Genomic DNA, 16,218 nt, shown 5'->3' on the forward strand with positions numbered 1-16,218 from the left:
TGAACTGTCAACATAACACAGATGCAGTAGTTTAAGAGTAACCAAAAAACCCATGAACATATGATGGTAAATAAAAGTACACAGTGCCAGAGTTTGAAATGTATACTGCAACAACAAATGATTCCAAAGTTTTTGAAAGTTCCAAAGGTCCATTATCTAAACAAGATCACCACAGGCACTTGGAAACTCTAGCTAATGTCAGGACTTAAGTTGATGGCTAATTTAATCACCATGTGAATCTTCTGCTCATCAATGTGGGAAATAAAATTCTTCAAATTTCAATTACCCATTGTTATCCTTGTGTAATTATAGGTCAGCTGTAGAATAAGAGTTTCAATTCACCATGACCCAACAACATACCTTAGCTCCAGCCTCTGAAATGCACACTGTACTGAACCAGTATGAGCAATGTATCTTGATGAGATTGCATGTTATTGCCAAATAAGGGACAGTTGACTTATCTCGTGATTAATAGATTGAATCTGCTCAAAATCATTTTATGTAAAATTTGGGTTGAATTTGAACTCCGGTCACAGAGGTGAGTTACAACTCTCCAAAATGATGAATAATTTGAAAATTAACTTTAATGGCTGTAGGTGCAAACCTTGACTTGCTCCCATTATGTATTTTTATTTATGTTGATATTGCAGTTGACAAATAGGTCTTGGATTTCTGAATTCCCTTACACCTATAATTGGTAGACAACAGATACTCAAAAATTACACGATATATTATCTGGTTATCTTGAAGGCCCATTCAACTGCAACACAATTGTAGGCTTAGGTAGCTTGGCGAGTCTTTGCTACACTGTTTAGGAATGTTATCTCATTCAGTTGCTGAGCAGGCATATGATAAACTTTACAGAATTGTCCTGGTATAATTTTAAAAAGGGCCCAAATGAATGTAAAGTCATAAACAAGTGTTTTCTGCCAATTTATATTCATTGAAGTTAGAAAAACTGAGAACCTGTGAGGATAATTACCATTCACCTTTTCAGGATATGATCTGTTATCTCAAAAGGGAAGTGCAGGAAGGAAGAACAGCAAACAAGCTGATAAAGTAAGCAACTTCACCCGTGGAGCAGCTGGTACAGCAGTATCATCTCTCAAGGATTCAGCGATGAACAAAGATCATTATGAATCAATCTCTATCTGCCAAATGTCTACTATTGTAATATCTTGATCCAGTTGAGATATGAATCTGTTCTAATGAAAATAAGTTATTTAAAACAAGTCAGACATGAAGTTACAAAGCATCTATGGAGACAACAGATAAGCTAACAATTCAGGTACAGCTGTTCATCAGATAAAACAATTAATCTAATTTTTTAAAAACATCTTCAAAGTTGAAAACAAAGTCTGTTTTGAAGCTGTTTTTCTTTTAAATGTAAGGCACCATCTATCTATATAATTAAAATGTTGGCAACTGGAGTGGAAAAATGTTCATTGTGCAAAAATATCATGATTTATGGAACATTAAAACCATTTGTTCCATTGACTAACCACCAACCAATCTAAAGCAGTTATAAAACATTCTAATCGGTAAGCATTTATAAAAAAAACCAGAAGTATCAACCACGACAGAGCAAACTAAATTTATGCACTTTTGAGCATCCATTTCATTCCCTAATCATCTACCTATATTAAAAAAACATTTAATGTTAAGAATTAAACATCAAAAAACTCAAAGCTTATCCATATCACCTTAAAAACGCTACTAAGATTCATGCTGATTTCTGCTTCATTACCACATCTTGGTTTTTCGTGATCCTTCGCAACTTAAAAGTGACCTGCTCCCTGTTCCATGCATGCATGAACAATTTCTCTGCTATTTTGATGTTACAATGTACTATCAATTCAAAGCATGTGCGGACCACTGCATGTACGATTTTAGCGTATACATCCATAACAAGAGTTTTCAGCTGGTGCAGTATTTTCATCACATAGATTGCTTGTGCACAGCTATCATGGAAATTTCAAACATTTCCCATCCATACCTACAACGCTAAAAATTAAAGGCTAAAATCGCACTTGGATTTTTTTTTTATTTTGAACAAAACATTAAGCTACTTAAACATTAAATCTAACAATTACTTTGATTCAAATTTTCATTTTATCAAAAAATTAAAGGCAACATATTTCAAGGATTCCTTACCTTTACACATATACAAATATATTTATATATATATTTATGTTTATATGTATATATACACAAAGCAAAATTTTACAAAGTTGTTTTGAAACTATGTACATGGTGAGGCTATATTAAAATTATTGCCAGTTTTCCAAGCCACCATATTTCATACACAAGTACTATTATTTAAAAGTCACATAACTTAATTAAAAAAAAATAAAAATAGATAAACCATGCCTTAAGCAAAGAAATTAGTACTCTACCATTATTTTCTTTTTTGAGAGAATATTTTGTCAACTATTTCTCAAAATTCTTTTATACTTCAACTCATACTTTTAAATGATTATCGTTTGTTAATAAACTAAATGAAAATGGTAATCAGTAGTCATTTCTCCCTGAAAACATTAATGATAATTTATCCTGCATCATTAGTTAACAGAGACAGTAAACAATCAAAAAGTCAAATCATATAGCTTTCATTTGCAAAATATTTACCATTTTCTGAACTAGCTTATGTATTAGGTACAGCCAAAGAGGATTAAAGTAAAATGAAAATTACCTGGAATTTAGAAAAAACTATATTGGACTTATTCAGAAGCCAATGTTTTGCAAACCATACTCTGGATCATTGTGCAGTATTACATTAGACATAGTGTAGTCTGACAGTACAACTTAAACCACATTTCGGAATGTAGATCTGTCCAGAGACATGCATTCAAATAACAGTTTTAATCTGGATAAACATTGAATATTTGCACATAACGGACACGTTCATCTGGCGACACCAAGCATCCTCAGTTAGATGGATCCGACACAAGTAATGACTGTTTGCTCTCCAGCTGGTAAAATGGTCATCCGCCAATAATCTGAATTTGCGTAAACTGTATTTTATGAAAATCAAATAATTACAATTAATTCAAAGTTTATCAAAACAGCTTTATTCAGTAATATAAAAGCAAAATACTGCGGATGCTAGAAATCAGAAATAAAAACAGTGCTGAAAGTGCTTAGCAGGTCTGGTAATGTCCATGGAGAGAGAAACAGAGTTAATGTTTCAAGTTGACTACGACTTTTCTTCAGAACTTTGCTCAGTTGTTAGGATATGGAACTTGCTACCACATGGGTTAGTTGAGGCAAATACCTCAGATGCATTTAACGAGAGAGAAAAAAGGAAATGTTGATTGGATGCAATGGAGCAAGGAATACTATGTAAGTATACAATCATTTTAGTAGTTTGCACAGGAGACAAGGCAAGGCAAATCTACTCTGGAGATTTGAACCAAATAATATAAATCTAGCACAAACGAAAAAAAATTAATGAAGGAGAAATTATATTTACATGGCAAAGCCTTTTGTTTGGGTATTGTGTGTATGGAAGTGCCAGCAGCCAACATTAGACAGAACAATGAAGGAATAGTAACTGTGCTGGTTCAACTCCAAATAATTCAAATACACTTTAAGATATATCTGTACACCATCTTGAGATGCTTGCTGTTGTACACAGCTTACTTTGTCTTGGACAGTGTAAATAACAAAAAAGTACTGTCTGCTTTTTAAAATGAAACAGATTCTCTTTCAAGGAAAAAGCTATTTTAAATCTCAATGCTTTTCAAATTATGGCTTTAAAAACATACTAGAGACAGAAGTAAATGTTCATCTGTCTTCAACACAAATCACACAATTCACAGGGTATTTGGTGTAAAGATGCATTGTTCTTCATTTAATAAGACAGGTTAAGGGCAATTATACATTTTGCAGAGGAATGGGGACAATCGAAGAACAATATACACAAGATTGTAACATTAAAAATATAGTGACAAAGAATTTTTATTAACAATGTTATGTTTTTTTTCTAGCTCCTAGAACAATAAATTGTAAGGATAAGAAAAGTAGAATCCTCTCACCAAAACTCATCCATCTATTTAATATTATAGTTTTTAAGTTTTCATCTCAACAGTAAATGCTCATGAATACACGAAGGAAGCAGACTGGGAGACAGACTGAATTAATGACTTTCAGTAATCTGGTCATTTTAACCGTGTACCTCATTTCAGCTACTCATGCTATAGGATTCTGTGGACTAGACATTCCACTGCTCCGTGCTTATTTTTTGGTGGATTCCTGGTATTTGGTCTCATCTGAGACAGCTGTACCTACTGATGTCATTAGATACAAGCTCACTGGGTGTCAAAAAGGGGAAATCCCACGCTGCCATATTCTCCTACCATTTGCCCTATTTGAATGTTGGACACGTGGCCACTTGTAAAGCCCAGGTGCCCAACATTTGGGGGTCAGCACATAGGGTCTGGGGCAAACCGACAAGTAAGTTTTGCAAATGCACACCAAGTGCAGCTGTGCTCAGGCCCATTAGTGAAATGCAAAATATTTAGGCAGGAAAAAAGTTTTGATATAGGCGGTTCTCAGCCACCTATTTCTCCAACTGTGCTAAGCCTCTGAGATCTGTCACAGCAGCACTCCGTCCCCACAGTGATGCAAACTGGATCAGTAAGGCATCACCAGGGAAGGCAGAAATCTCTACACTGGAGGTGCACCCCAATCGAGTTCTGGGGTGCCAAGGTGTGCGAAAACCAAAGCTAGTATCTCCACTGGCATTATTTACAACCGAAGAATCAAAAACAAACTCAAACTGAATGATTGAAAATAAAAGTTTGTAGCAGATTGATTTATTAAAACTTTTTAAAAGGGTATGTTATAAATGTTACATGATTTGCTTCCTGTAGCCCGTGAACAGGGAGAACTTAGAAAAGATAATTTGTCTTCTAAATTTGAACAATAAGGAGTACAAAAAGCAAGTAAATTTGATTACATACCAATATCGCCTTCTCTGAGCAGGACTAAGAAGGAGCCACACTGCTCTGCACATTTCTCAGAGGCATTAATGTGAAGTTTCAGATTACCTCCACCTACAAACAGCCAGCTGTGCCCAACCTGGAGCTGGTGAGACTAAAGCAGAAAGAAGGTACATTAAGATCAGATAGCATTACACAACATTGGTGCAATTTATATAGATCTTTCTTAAGGGAACCACCTTTAGTCGAGCTACTTTAATTCCCTAAAGTAGGCATTCCCTTAAACAGAACACCAAGACTCTTTAAACCTGCGTTTTTCAAGGTGTCAGTTGGATACTGATCTTTTATGATGATCCTTCCCTGCTGAATTGTTGAAAATTGGAAGCAACAAAGAGTTCAGAGCTGTATCCCAACAAATTTAGACAATCTGTATTTTAAGTCTTTAATTCTAACTGGCCTGGAATTTCCTCAAACGGTGTAACTGGTAAGCCGAAATTTACACCAACATTGCCATGGGTTGAAATGTTAACTGTGTTCCTCTCCGCAGATGCTGTCAGACCTGCCAAGTTTTTCCAGGTATTTTTGTTTTTGTTACTGATTTAACATGCTTGGGTGCAAAGTGAATGATCTCACACAAAGTTCTATGTCCCAGTTTTGCCCACTCAATCTGTTTATGTCCTTATATAACTTCCTGCCCAATCTATACAATTTACTATGCCTCTTGGTAGGCTGTCATCTTCAAAGTTGGCTATAAAACACTATTTGTTCAAAGTCATGGTGAAATGTTGAAGCCCTGGGTACAGATCTCTGGGGAAACATCATTCATCATATCCAACCAGAGTACCTTCTCTATATCCCAATATATTTCTAAAATGTCTTACTGTTAGCTTTGATATCCCTTGAACAATTCCTTTTATTTCTATTTTGCATTTATTATTTCATAGTTCTGCTCGTCTACTGGCCTTCCACTTTGTGTAAGCCTTTTCTGATATTGTTCCTCATCTCATTTGTTGGCCTAATTGTACAAGGGGAACTTTTGCCATTTGGAGACATATACTGGTTTTGTATTATACCAAATGCTTCTTTGTTATTTCCCACCTTTTGTTTGGAGGTTTAGTCATTGACAATTCAGCCTAGACTACGACAAACAATTTATTTCTATTCCCTTTGAAGCTTGCCTTATTTAAATTTAAAATTTTGGTTTGTGACTCTTTCTTCACTCTCTGAATTTATGCTTGCTGTTCACAAGACTGATGAAAACATTAATTAATCATACAAAAGCATTTCAGAGCATTAAAGTAAATGTAACACCGAGGAGTTTTTTCTCCAGGTGCCCTCTAGGTGCAGGGCATCCTGAAGGGGGAGGGTGATAAGGCAGAGGTCATGGTACACGTTGGTACCAATAGATAGAAAGTGGGATGAGGTCTTGCATCAAGAATTCAGGGAGTTAGGCAGTAGACTAAAAAGCAGGACCTCTCGGGTTGTAATCTCTAGATTACTCCCAGTGCCATGTGCTAGAGAGCACAGAAATAGGAGAATAGCGCAGATGAATACATGGCTTAAGAGTTGATGCAGGAGGGAGGGTTTTAGATTCCTGGATCACTGGGACCGTTTCTGGGAAAGGTGGGGCCTATACAAGCGGGATGGTTTACATCTGAACCAGAGCAGGACTAACATCCTTGTGGTTTGCTAGTTCTGTTGGGAGGAGTTTAAACTAATTTGGCGGGAAGAGGACACAATGTTAGCAGGAAAGGGACACATCATAATACAGTAAAACAATCAAGTCAGAGGGAATACAACTGCATTAGGTTTCAAGGGAGCAAGGCCTCTACTTTAATGCCAGGAGTATAACAAGTAAAACAGATGAGTTATGGGTGAGGATTGACACATGGAATTATGATATAGTAGCCATCACAGAGACATGGTTGAGGGAGAAGCAGGATGGGCAGCTCAACATTCCAGGGTATAGAATCTTCAGGCGAGACAGGGGAGGGGGTAATAAGAAGGAGGCATTGCATCATTAGTTAAGGAGTCAGTTACTGCAGTAAGGAGAGATGATATCTTGGAGGGGGCATCAAATGAAGCTTTGTGGATAGAGCTTAGGAATAAAAAAGTGGCAGCCACATTGTTAGGTGTTTATCATAGACCCCCAGAAAGTCAGCAGGAAATTGAGGAGAAAATATGTGCACAATTTGCGGAGGTGTGTAAAAACAATAACAGGGTAATTATATTAGGTGATTTCAACTTTCCCAACATTAATTGGGATAGACAAAGTGTTAAGGGCTTCGATGGAGGGGATTTCTTGAAATATGTACAGAACTTTTTAGGTCAATATGTAGAGGGTCCAACAAGGGATGGCGCAGCGCTCGACTTAATTCTGGGGAATGAAGCTGGATAGATGGCTGAGGTGGTGGTGGGGAAGCATTTTAGTGATAGCGACCACAACATGGTACAATTTAAGCATGTTATGGACAAAGAAATAGACAAGTTGCAAAAAAATGTTTTGGATTGGGGGAGAGAGGACTTTAGTAAAATAAGGCAGGATCTGGCCAAGGTAGACTGGGAACAGCTACTTGTGGGGAAATCTACAGAAGAGCAGTGGGGGGGTGCTCAAAAAGAAAATGGGGAAAGTACAGGCTCAACATGTTCCCTCTAGGGTGATAGAAAGGAGCAACAAGCCCAGAGAGCCATGGATGACCAGAGATATTCAGGTTACGATGAGAAGGAAAAGTGAGGCTTTTAGCAGGTACATGGGGAACAAACCAGCGGAGGCATTAGTGGAGTACAGAAAGTACAGGGTAGAGCTTAAGAAAGCAATTCAAAGAGCAAAGAGGGAAATGAGAAAGCTCTGGCTGGTAAAAGTAGGGAAAATCCCAAGATATTCTACAAGTATATCAATGGGAAGAGGAAAACCAGGGAAAGAGTAGGGCCCATTAGGGACTAAGGGGGCAATCTGTGGGTGGAGGACATCGGTAGAGTGCTGAACGAATACTTCACAAGCGTCTTCACCCAAGAGAATGAGGATGAAGGTATGGAATTCGGGGAGAGAGACTGTGATGTTCTAGACCAAATTGGTATAGGGAGTGACAAGGTATTGGAGGTGTTGGCAGGCTTAAAAGTGGGCAAATCTTCAGGTCCAGATGATTTGTGTCCGAGACTGCTGAGGGAGGCAAGGGATGAAATTGCATGGGCTCTGACCCAAATTATTAATTCCTTTCTGGCTTTGGGGGAGGTGCCAGAAGACTGGAGAACAGCTAATGTGGTTCCACTATTTAAGAAGGGTTGTAGAGATAAGCCAGGAAACTACAGGCCAGTGAGTCTCACGTCAATGGTGGGGAACTACTGGAGAAAATTCTGGAGGAGAGAATCTATCTCCACTTGGACAGGCAAGGTTTGATCAGGGATAGTCAGCATGGCTTTGTCAGAGGGAGGTCATGCCTAACAAATTTAATTGATTTTTTTGAGGTGACCTGGTGTGTAGATGACGGTAGTGCAGTTGATGTAGTTTATATGGATTTCAGCAAAGCTTTTGACAAGGTCCCACATGGGAGACTTATAAAGAAGGCAAATACACATGGGATACAAGTTAATTTGATAAGGTGGATTCAAAATTGGCTTAGTTGTAGGTGACTGAGGGTGATGACAGAAGGCTGCTTTAGTGACTGGAAACCAGTGTCCAGTGGCGTACCACAGGGATGTGTGCTGGGTCCCCTATTATTCGTCATTTATGTAAACGACATAAATGACTATGTGGGGGTAGGATTAGTGAGTTTACGGATGACACAAAGATTGGCTGGGTGGTTAATAGTGAGGTTGAGTGTCTTGGGCTACAGGAAGATATAGACGGGATGGTCAAATGAGCAGATAAGTGGCAGATGGAATTTAACCCTGAAATGTGTGAGGTGATACACTTTGGAAGAAGTAATTAAGCAAGGAAGTATTCAATGAACAGCATGACACTAGGAAGTTGTGAGGAACAAAGGGACCTTGGCGTGCGTGTCCATAGATCTTTGAAGGCGGAGGGGCATGTTAGTGGAGTGGTGAAAAAGGCATATGGGACACTTAGCTTTATCAGTTGAGGCATAGATTACAAAAGTAGGGAGGTCATGTTGGAGTTGTATAGAACCTTGGTGAGGCCACAGCTGGAGTACCGTGTGCAGTTCTGGTCGCCACATTATAGGAAGGATGTGATTGTACTGGAGGGGGTGCAGAGGAGATTCACCAGGATGTTGCCTGGGATGAAACATTTTAAGTTATGAAGAGAGGTTGGATAGGTTTGGGTTGTTTTTGTTGGAGCAGAGAAGGCTGAGCGGCATGGACAGGGTGGATAGGGAGCAGCTGTTCCCCTTAATTGAAGGGTCAGTCGCGAGGGGTCACAAATTCAAGATGAGGGGCTGGAGGTTTAGGGGGGGGATGTGAGGAAAACCTTTTTACCCAGAGGGTGGTGATGTTCTGGAATGTGCTGCCTGGGAGGGTGGTGGAGGCGGGTTGTCTCGCATCCTTTAAAAAGTACTTGGATGAGCACTTGGTACATCATAACATTCAAGTCTATGGGCCAAGTGCTAGTAAATGGGATTAGGTAGGTAAGTCAGGTGTTTCTCACATGTTGGTGCAGACTTGATGGGCTGAAGGGCCCCTTCTGCACTGTGTGATTCTGTGAAAAGACTAGTAAGCAAAAATATGCTTGTTTTTCAAATATTATAAATCCGGAATGCTTCAGGTAGCTGCTTTACAAGAATAGAAATTAAAGTTTTTTTTTAAATCCATTATTGTCGCAAAACACAAACCCCTTATATCAATCTTCCTTACCAGGAGTTGGAATGGAGAGCCACGACTAGGTGCTATTAAACATTTCTTCAGGGATACTTTATTCTCAAAAGGCAACATGCTTGAATTGGGAAAAAGTGTTCGAAGAATATGCATCCCATTTATACGTTGTTTTCTCCTGATTATAATGGAGGAAAAGTTCAATTTGATTATTGTTCAAATATACAGGATTATATATCTAATTATTGCATTATTTATGGATAATAAAAATGGTTCAAGTGTCTGGCAAAGAACAAAATTAATGAATGTTTTCAACAATTACCAGTTATAATTTAGAATTGGCCAGCATGCAGATGGTGTCTAAAGCCTGAGAAAGGTATTCAACACCTTGAAATCATAGTTTCAATAACTCATTATGTTTTTACTCATGTTTGAAAACTCTTGGTTTCACAACATTCAAATCTGATTCATGCTTCTCCATTCCTACCAGTGCGTTATCAGAGCTCACATTTTGACCAGTGGTATGATTTGCCACACAATCTTGGACTCTGATAGAAAATGGGACATCCTAAGATTATAACATTAGACTGGGGGTTTACCTGGAAGGCAAAACGTGTGATCTTTTCAAATGATAGGCAAGTAGGTATTTAACAAAATTAACTTTTTAAAAATTAAATTACGTGATTTCTGTATACAATTTCTGAGATGGTGAAACCAATGGCATTATGCTAAAATTTAATACCTCAATTAGCATGACTTGTGAGCAATTATCCTTGCTAGTGTCATGTGATGAGGAATGAGGATTTTCCATGCTAATAGAGTGCTACATGGATTGACCAGGGATTTCAGTAACTTTCTATTCAACCAATTTTATAGCAAATATTCCTTTTCACAGAAGATATTTTGATTACCCATCTAAGGGTGCAGATTAGCTCCAGTGCCTACTCTTGTACTATTACGAGTTATTCTATCTACTTCTGTCGGAAATTCTCACATTAAATTCAGGTATACGGTGTACAAATTCCCACTCCAAATATGTATTCATCACATGGCCTTAAACAAGTTGATTTTGTTGTCATATCTGTAGAAATAGCAGTCAAAATGTCAAGTGGAATGAGAAAAGACCCGCAATTTTGATCTATCCGATTAAGCATTTAAAACTAGGGCCATATACTAAATTTAAGCATGTGGAAAATGGAGAAACATTTATAAGTAGTCATAAATGAATGTTCCTGTGGCACAGACATTATTGATTTCACGTGTTTTGTTCCAATCATGCAATTTTAAAAGGTCAAAATGCAAACTGTAAACTTGGTATCTTGTGATTGGTTCTTGGAAATGTACTTCTGTGTCTGTCTTACAAATATTAGTAATTTTATTTACATCCTTTTACTAGTAAATAAACACAAATTATTAGAGACTTTTTGGGAACTCAAGAATGAGGAAAGACATAAGTCTTTTTCTTACCATTTAAAAGACTTTCTAAATTTATGATGTATTTATAATTCAAACAGTAACTGTTTTAACAGATGTGTAATGAGTAGTCTGTTGCATATTTACTCTGTTACTCACACAGCAACATAGCTTGTTATTAAAAAAGAAAATCAATACAAATATTACTAAAATAAAACTCTAAATATGTCCTCTAGCTTTTTCCAAATATTTTTAAAGCAGAAAGAAGCATTCGATAATTTGCCTAGATTAAATGCTGCTGGTGCATGGTGACAATTCTGCAATTGTAATTTGCTCAGATTGCTAGCTATATTTGGTTGTTCTGTCCAACTACTCTGGGGCAAAAATATCCAGGTGACACCCAGTGTTTTGAGACAAGTGGGATACAAGTAAAGACGTTAAAAATACAATAGACCATTCAGATTAATACATTTATATCATGCTATTATAGTTATTTGACGTTGCTTCAAACCTCAATTTTGGGGAAAAAAAGCAGGCAAAAATAATTAAAGAACTATTTGGATGATTTGACTGCTTAATGAATAAATAAGGACAGGTAATTGCAAAATGATTACATGGACAGTTTCAAAATTAAATATTGGCATAAAATCAAAATGAAATTTCACAGAAACAGGTAACAATCTTTGTAGCATGACTACACAAGATTAATAAGTTATTAAAACATTTTTGTTCACTTTCTTTTGTTAATCATAGCTCTGAATATCAACAGACTCCTTGCTGTAGGTTTAGCGACCAATTAACAACATTTTTGTGATATTAACCAATGAGCCTCTCACAACTAACTGCCTGTATTTGAGGTTCAATAAAATAAAATCATGTGCTCCTAATTTGATCAATTTCAGTCAAGAGTTCACCTATGACTCAATTACAGTCAGCTCTTAGCGGCAGGTTATAGAATATCATATGTTGGGGTAGGGAGAAGGAGGCGAACTAGCAAACGGAATAATAATAAAAGCAATAAAATAAATAAAATCCTTCAACTAGCAAAATGAGAGGTTTTTTTTGAAAAATACTTTAAAAACCTAAGATTTAATTAAAAAAATGATAATAACTGGATTCATTATTTAATCTCACCAGTGAACAATTAGGTTAGATTCTTCTTCTGGAAACAGATAAGAGTTTTTATTGACTTCATTTTCGGTATCGCCTTCAACCTCAGCATACACATCCATGGCCTCCTTGTATTCTGAATATAAGCGTTTCAAATCCTCATAGGACAATGACACAGTTGATCCACTCTACAGGAAGAGGTTGAGCAAATCAATGAAAATCTGGTACCTGTTTTACATTTACAAATATGCAGTTATTAATATAATGCACACTGTATACCCGAGTACTCTGTGTACTTGACTGGAATAGGTAATGGCACGAGGGAGTCCTAAATTTACTGTACAATTTTATGCTGGTACAATTTTTAATTTCAATTTATGGGATTAAAATTATGGGAACATAATATAAAACAATACAGCAATCAAAGCATGTGCATACCCAATAATCGTCGTATTTAAGTTTTCTATTTTAAACAAATTGCTCAAATTTCTAATACCTGTATCATCTGATCATCATTTTTAAGGGATATCCTAATAAATATATTTTATTCCTCTTTTACTTACCAATTTTTCTCTTTGTTTCTGCAGACATTAACACATTACTTTATGGTGCTAAGGTTGCATATACTTTGTAGCAAAAGGTAGAAAAGGGCTATTTGACCACAGAGGCCATGATAGTTATGCCCAACCTCGTCCTTGTCTATCTATACTGTGCATTTCTAGGAAGAGCCAAGATAGTAATCAAAAGCTGAATCTTTAATGATATTCCCCCACCTAACTCTTTGGTGCTAAGGCTAACTGCAGTTACTGAAAATGACTGATACTCTCTGGATAAACTTGCTGAGCTTATTTGGAAAAGCCAACAATACAGTTCTCCTCAAAATAGTAACAATGACAGATTTTTCATAGACTACAAAAATAAACATGCAACTTAGCAGTGTAAACCATATATCATGTGCAATATACTTACCGTGAACCACACTGTGGGCTTGGGTTATCCATTCTCTACCTTGCTCACATCGCACAATTTCACAACAGACATCCCTCCATCTGCTTTCATCACCACCTCACTTTCTCCTCGTGCAAACAGTTAAACATTTTCCATAAGCAGACCAAATCTCATGAATCAAAGCCTGCGTTTGTACAGGTTTGTTCACTGCATAAAAGAAAGTAATTTTACACCTATTGGGCTAGAATACTTAACAGGTTACTAGTTTGAGGAGGACTGTATTGGTAGCTTTTCTAAACAGGCTCAGCAAGTTTATCCAGGGAGTATCAGAGTCATAACAATGGCACTGCAGTTAGCCTTAGCACCAATAAGTTAGGTGGGAGACTATCAATTACTAGTGATATTGATTACTATCATGGCTCCTCCTAGAAATGCACAGTATAGATAGAAGACAAGGACTAGGTTGAACACAGCTGTCATGGCCTCTGTGGTTAAGAAGCCTTTTTGTACTTTTTGATAGAAGGTATATTGCAACCTTAGTACCGTAAACTAATAAGTTAATGTCTGCAGAAATGAAGGGGAAAATTGGTAAGTGAAAGATATTCTATTTTCCAATAAGCATCTTGCAGTAAAACTATCTTCACAGAAATTTGAGCATCACAGAATGGCTACAATTTTCCCCCTGAAAAGGCATATTCTATGACATTTCAGCAAACATTTGTTCAGAAACAGATCTAGCAAGAACACTATCTTTTCAAAAACCCAGGGGGCAAAAAGATGGTTTATAATTGAGACTGAAAAAAATTAACACTTCAGCCTAACAACTGCTCACCTTGATTACAACTGGTTGCACGATTTGATGATTATACTTAGAAACATGTTTCATGTCATTCACTGTTCCAACAGTGGTCAAGGCAGCACATTCGGTGCAGTTGGGTATTAACTGCTCACACCCAGAACATTCCCACTCATGAAAAGCTGCAAGAAACAACTTTAATTGTAACAACACAACAATATGTTTGTTAAAAATATAGAATCAAGATGTGACCATACACAAAATAATTGCACTTTGCTATCCAACTATGTTGCTTTATTATAAAACTTCAGCAAAATTTTATATTTGTTGCATCCCTAAATGTTTGTTTTTCCCCTCTCAAGAAACTCAATGCCTAGGATACACTTCCTTTCATTGTTCCTTTTCTCTTCATTGAGCTAAAGTGCCATAATTTGCTTATACTGCTAACCTGCCCTCCTGTAATCTTTTGTATTGTTTACTGTTCATCATGCCCACTAATTTAGCATCATTTCTCTTACACCTATGTCCATATGATTTATTACAAGTGAACAGAAGTAACCAGACCCTTGGGACACACCTAGCCAAGCTGAAAGCCACCCACTTTCTGCCACTCTGTTCTTTGTCTCCTAGCCATCCAACTATCCTTGTGGCTACATTCCCTTTAATGTCATGACCCAATTTTCTAACAGATCCCTTAGGTGGCACTATAGCTTCACACTGCAAAAATACCATTTCTATAATATCCATCACTTTGCCTTTATTAAAATACCATGACTGTCAAAAGATTTCATTTCACTAGTCAAGTATGACCCAACAACACAAATGCATGACAAAATGGACCCATGCAAATGTTCCTGAAAAGTCCATGTTCTCCAAATTTTCACAAATTTCATCCTACTTTATAGGCTCCAGCCATACAGGCAAAATTGACCAGCCTATAATTTCCTGAATTATCCTTTTCCCCTTTCTTGAATAGGCATGTGAATTTCCCATCCTCCAGTTCATTAAGCACAACTTCCATCTCCAATTTTTTGTTTTGGGTGGGGTGTGGGGTGGGGGGGGGGGGGGGGGGGGGGGGGGGGGGGGGGGGGGGGTGGTGTGTGGAGGAGGAGAGAGAGAGAGAGGAGAGGTGTGGGGTCAATTATAGTTGGCGCCTATGTTATCACTTTCTCATTCTCCTTCAGTATTCTATGATGCACTCCATTTGGACTTGATAACTTTTCTCCTTTTAGTCTCATTTAATATAGTGAGGTTCAATACTCATCAACAGTAGAGTCTCTTCCAAATCTTCATCAGGTATATATTTGTATTTTTGACTGCCTCTGTAAATGCTGATACAAAATATTTAAACAACAAGACAGTCTTTCTCAAGAATACTCATGGCTATTTAATGGTATAGTGGTATCACTGGACTAGTATTCCAGGTGCCCTGGGGACATGGGTTCAAATCCCAGCACAGCAGCCAGTGGAATTTAAATTTAATAAATAAATTCAATTGTTTAATAAAAAGTCTGGAAGCTAGTCTCCATAATGGTGCTATGAAACTATTTTTGACTGCTGTGAAAATAACCATCTGGTTCACTAAAGTCCTCTAGGGAAGGAAATCTGCCATTCTTACCTATGACCAATGTGACTACAGGTCCACAGCAATGTGACGGACTCTTAACTACCCTCTGAAATGGCCTAGCAAGCTATACAGTTGTATCAAACCACTACAGCAAAGTCAAAAAAGAATACAACCAGATGGACCATCTGGTACTTACTTGGGCACCGGAAACGCTGCAAAAATCCCCCTTACTAACATTTTGTGCCAAAATTAGGAGAACTGTCCCACCGACTAGTCAAGCAACAGCCTTAATAGTTAAAGTCACCAAATGATGTATTACAGCCAACATCCCAAGACCCTACCATCACCATACACAGCAGAGGAAGTGGCGCAGTGGTATACAGTCGGAAGCGAGTTCCCTGTGGTATCTCAACATCGACTCCGGACCCCATTGAGTCTTATGGCATCAGGTCAAACACGGTGAAGGAAACCTCTTATTGATTACTATGTAATGCTCTCCATCAGCTGATGAATCAATACTGCTCTGTACAGTATTGAACACCACTTGGAAGAAGCACTGAGGGTGGCAAAGTGAAGAAGAAACCAACAGGGGGGAAAATCCCTAGTAGACCTGCTCCTCACCAATCTACCAGTCACAGATGCATCTGGACATGCACAGTCCTAGTGAATACAAA

At 37.6% G+C, this 16,218-nt stretch overlaps 1 protein-coding gene across 1 annotated transcript in view; it reads right to left on the reverse strand.

The window, feature by feature from the left end:
- c9h6orf89 (chromosome 9 C6orf89 homolog) overlaps positions 1–16,218 on the reverse strand; it is a 39,266-nt gene continuing 23,048 nt past the window's right edge. The window contains exons 3-7 of the mRNA XM_041194718.1: positions 14,014–14,159; positions 12,258–12,421; positions 9,753–9,888; positions 4,965–5,097; positions 1–3,014 (exon numbers count right to left, since the gene is read on the reverse strand). Of these exons, the coding sequence (XP_041050652.1) occupies positions 2,932–3,014; positions 4,965–5,097; positions 9,753–9,888; positions 12,258–12,421; positions 14,014–14,159 (662 nt within the window). The 3' untranslated portion in view covers positions 1–2,931. The remainder of the gene's footprint in view (positions 3,015–4,964; positions 5,098–9,752; positions 9,889–12,257; positions 12,422–14,013; positions 14,160–16,218) is intronic.

The sequence above is a fragment of the Carcharodon carcharias genome, chromosome 9, assembly GCF_017639515.1.
Source record: "Carcharodon carcharias isolate sCarCar2 chromosome 9, sCarCar2.pri, whole genome shotgun sequence".
NCBI classification, from domain to species: Eukaryota; Metazoa; Chordata; class Chondrichthyes; order Lamniformes; family Lamnidae; genus Carcharodon; species Carcharodon carcharias.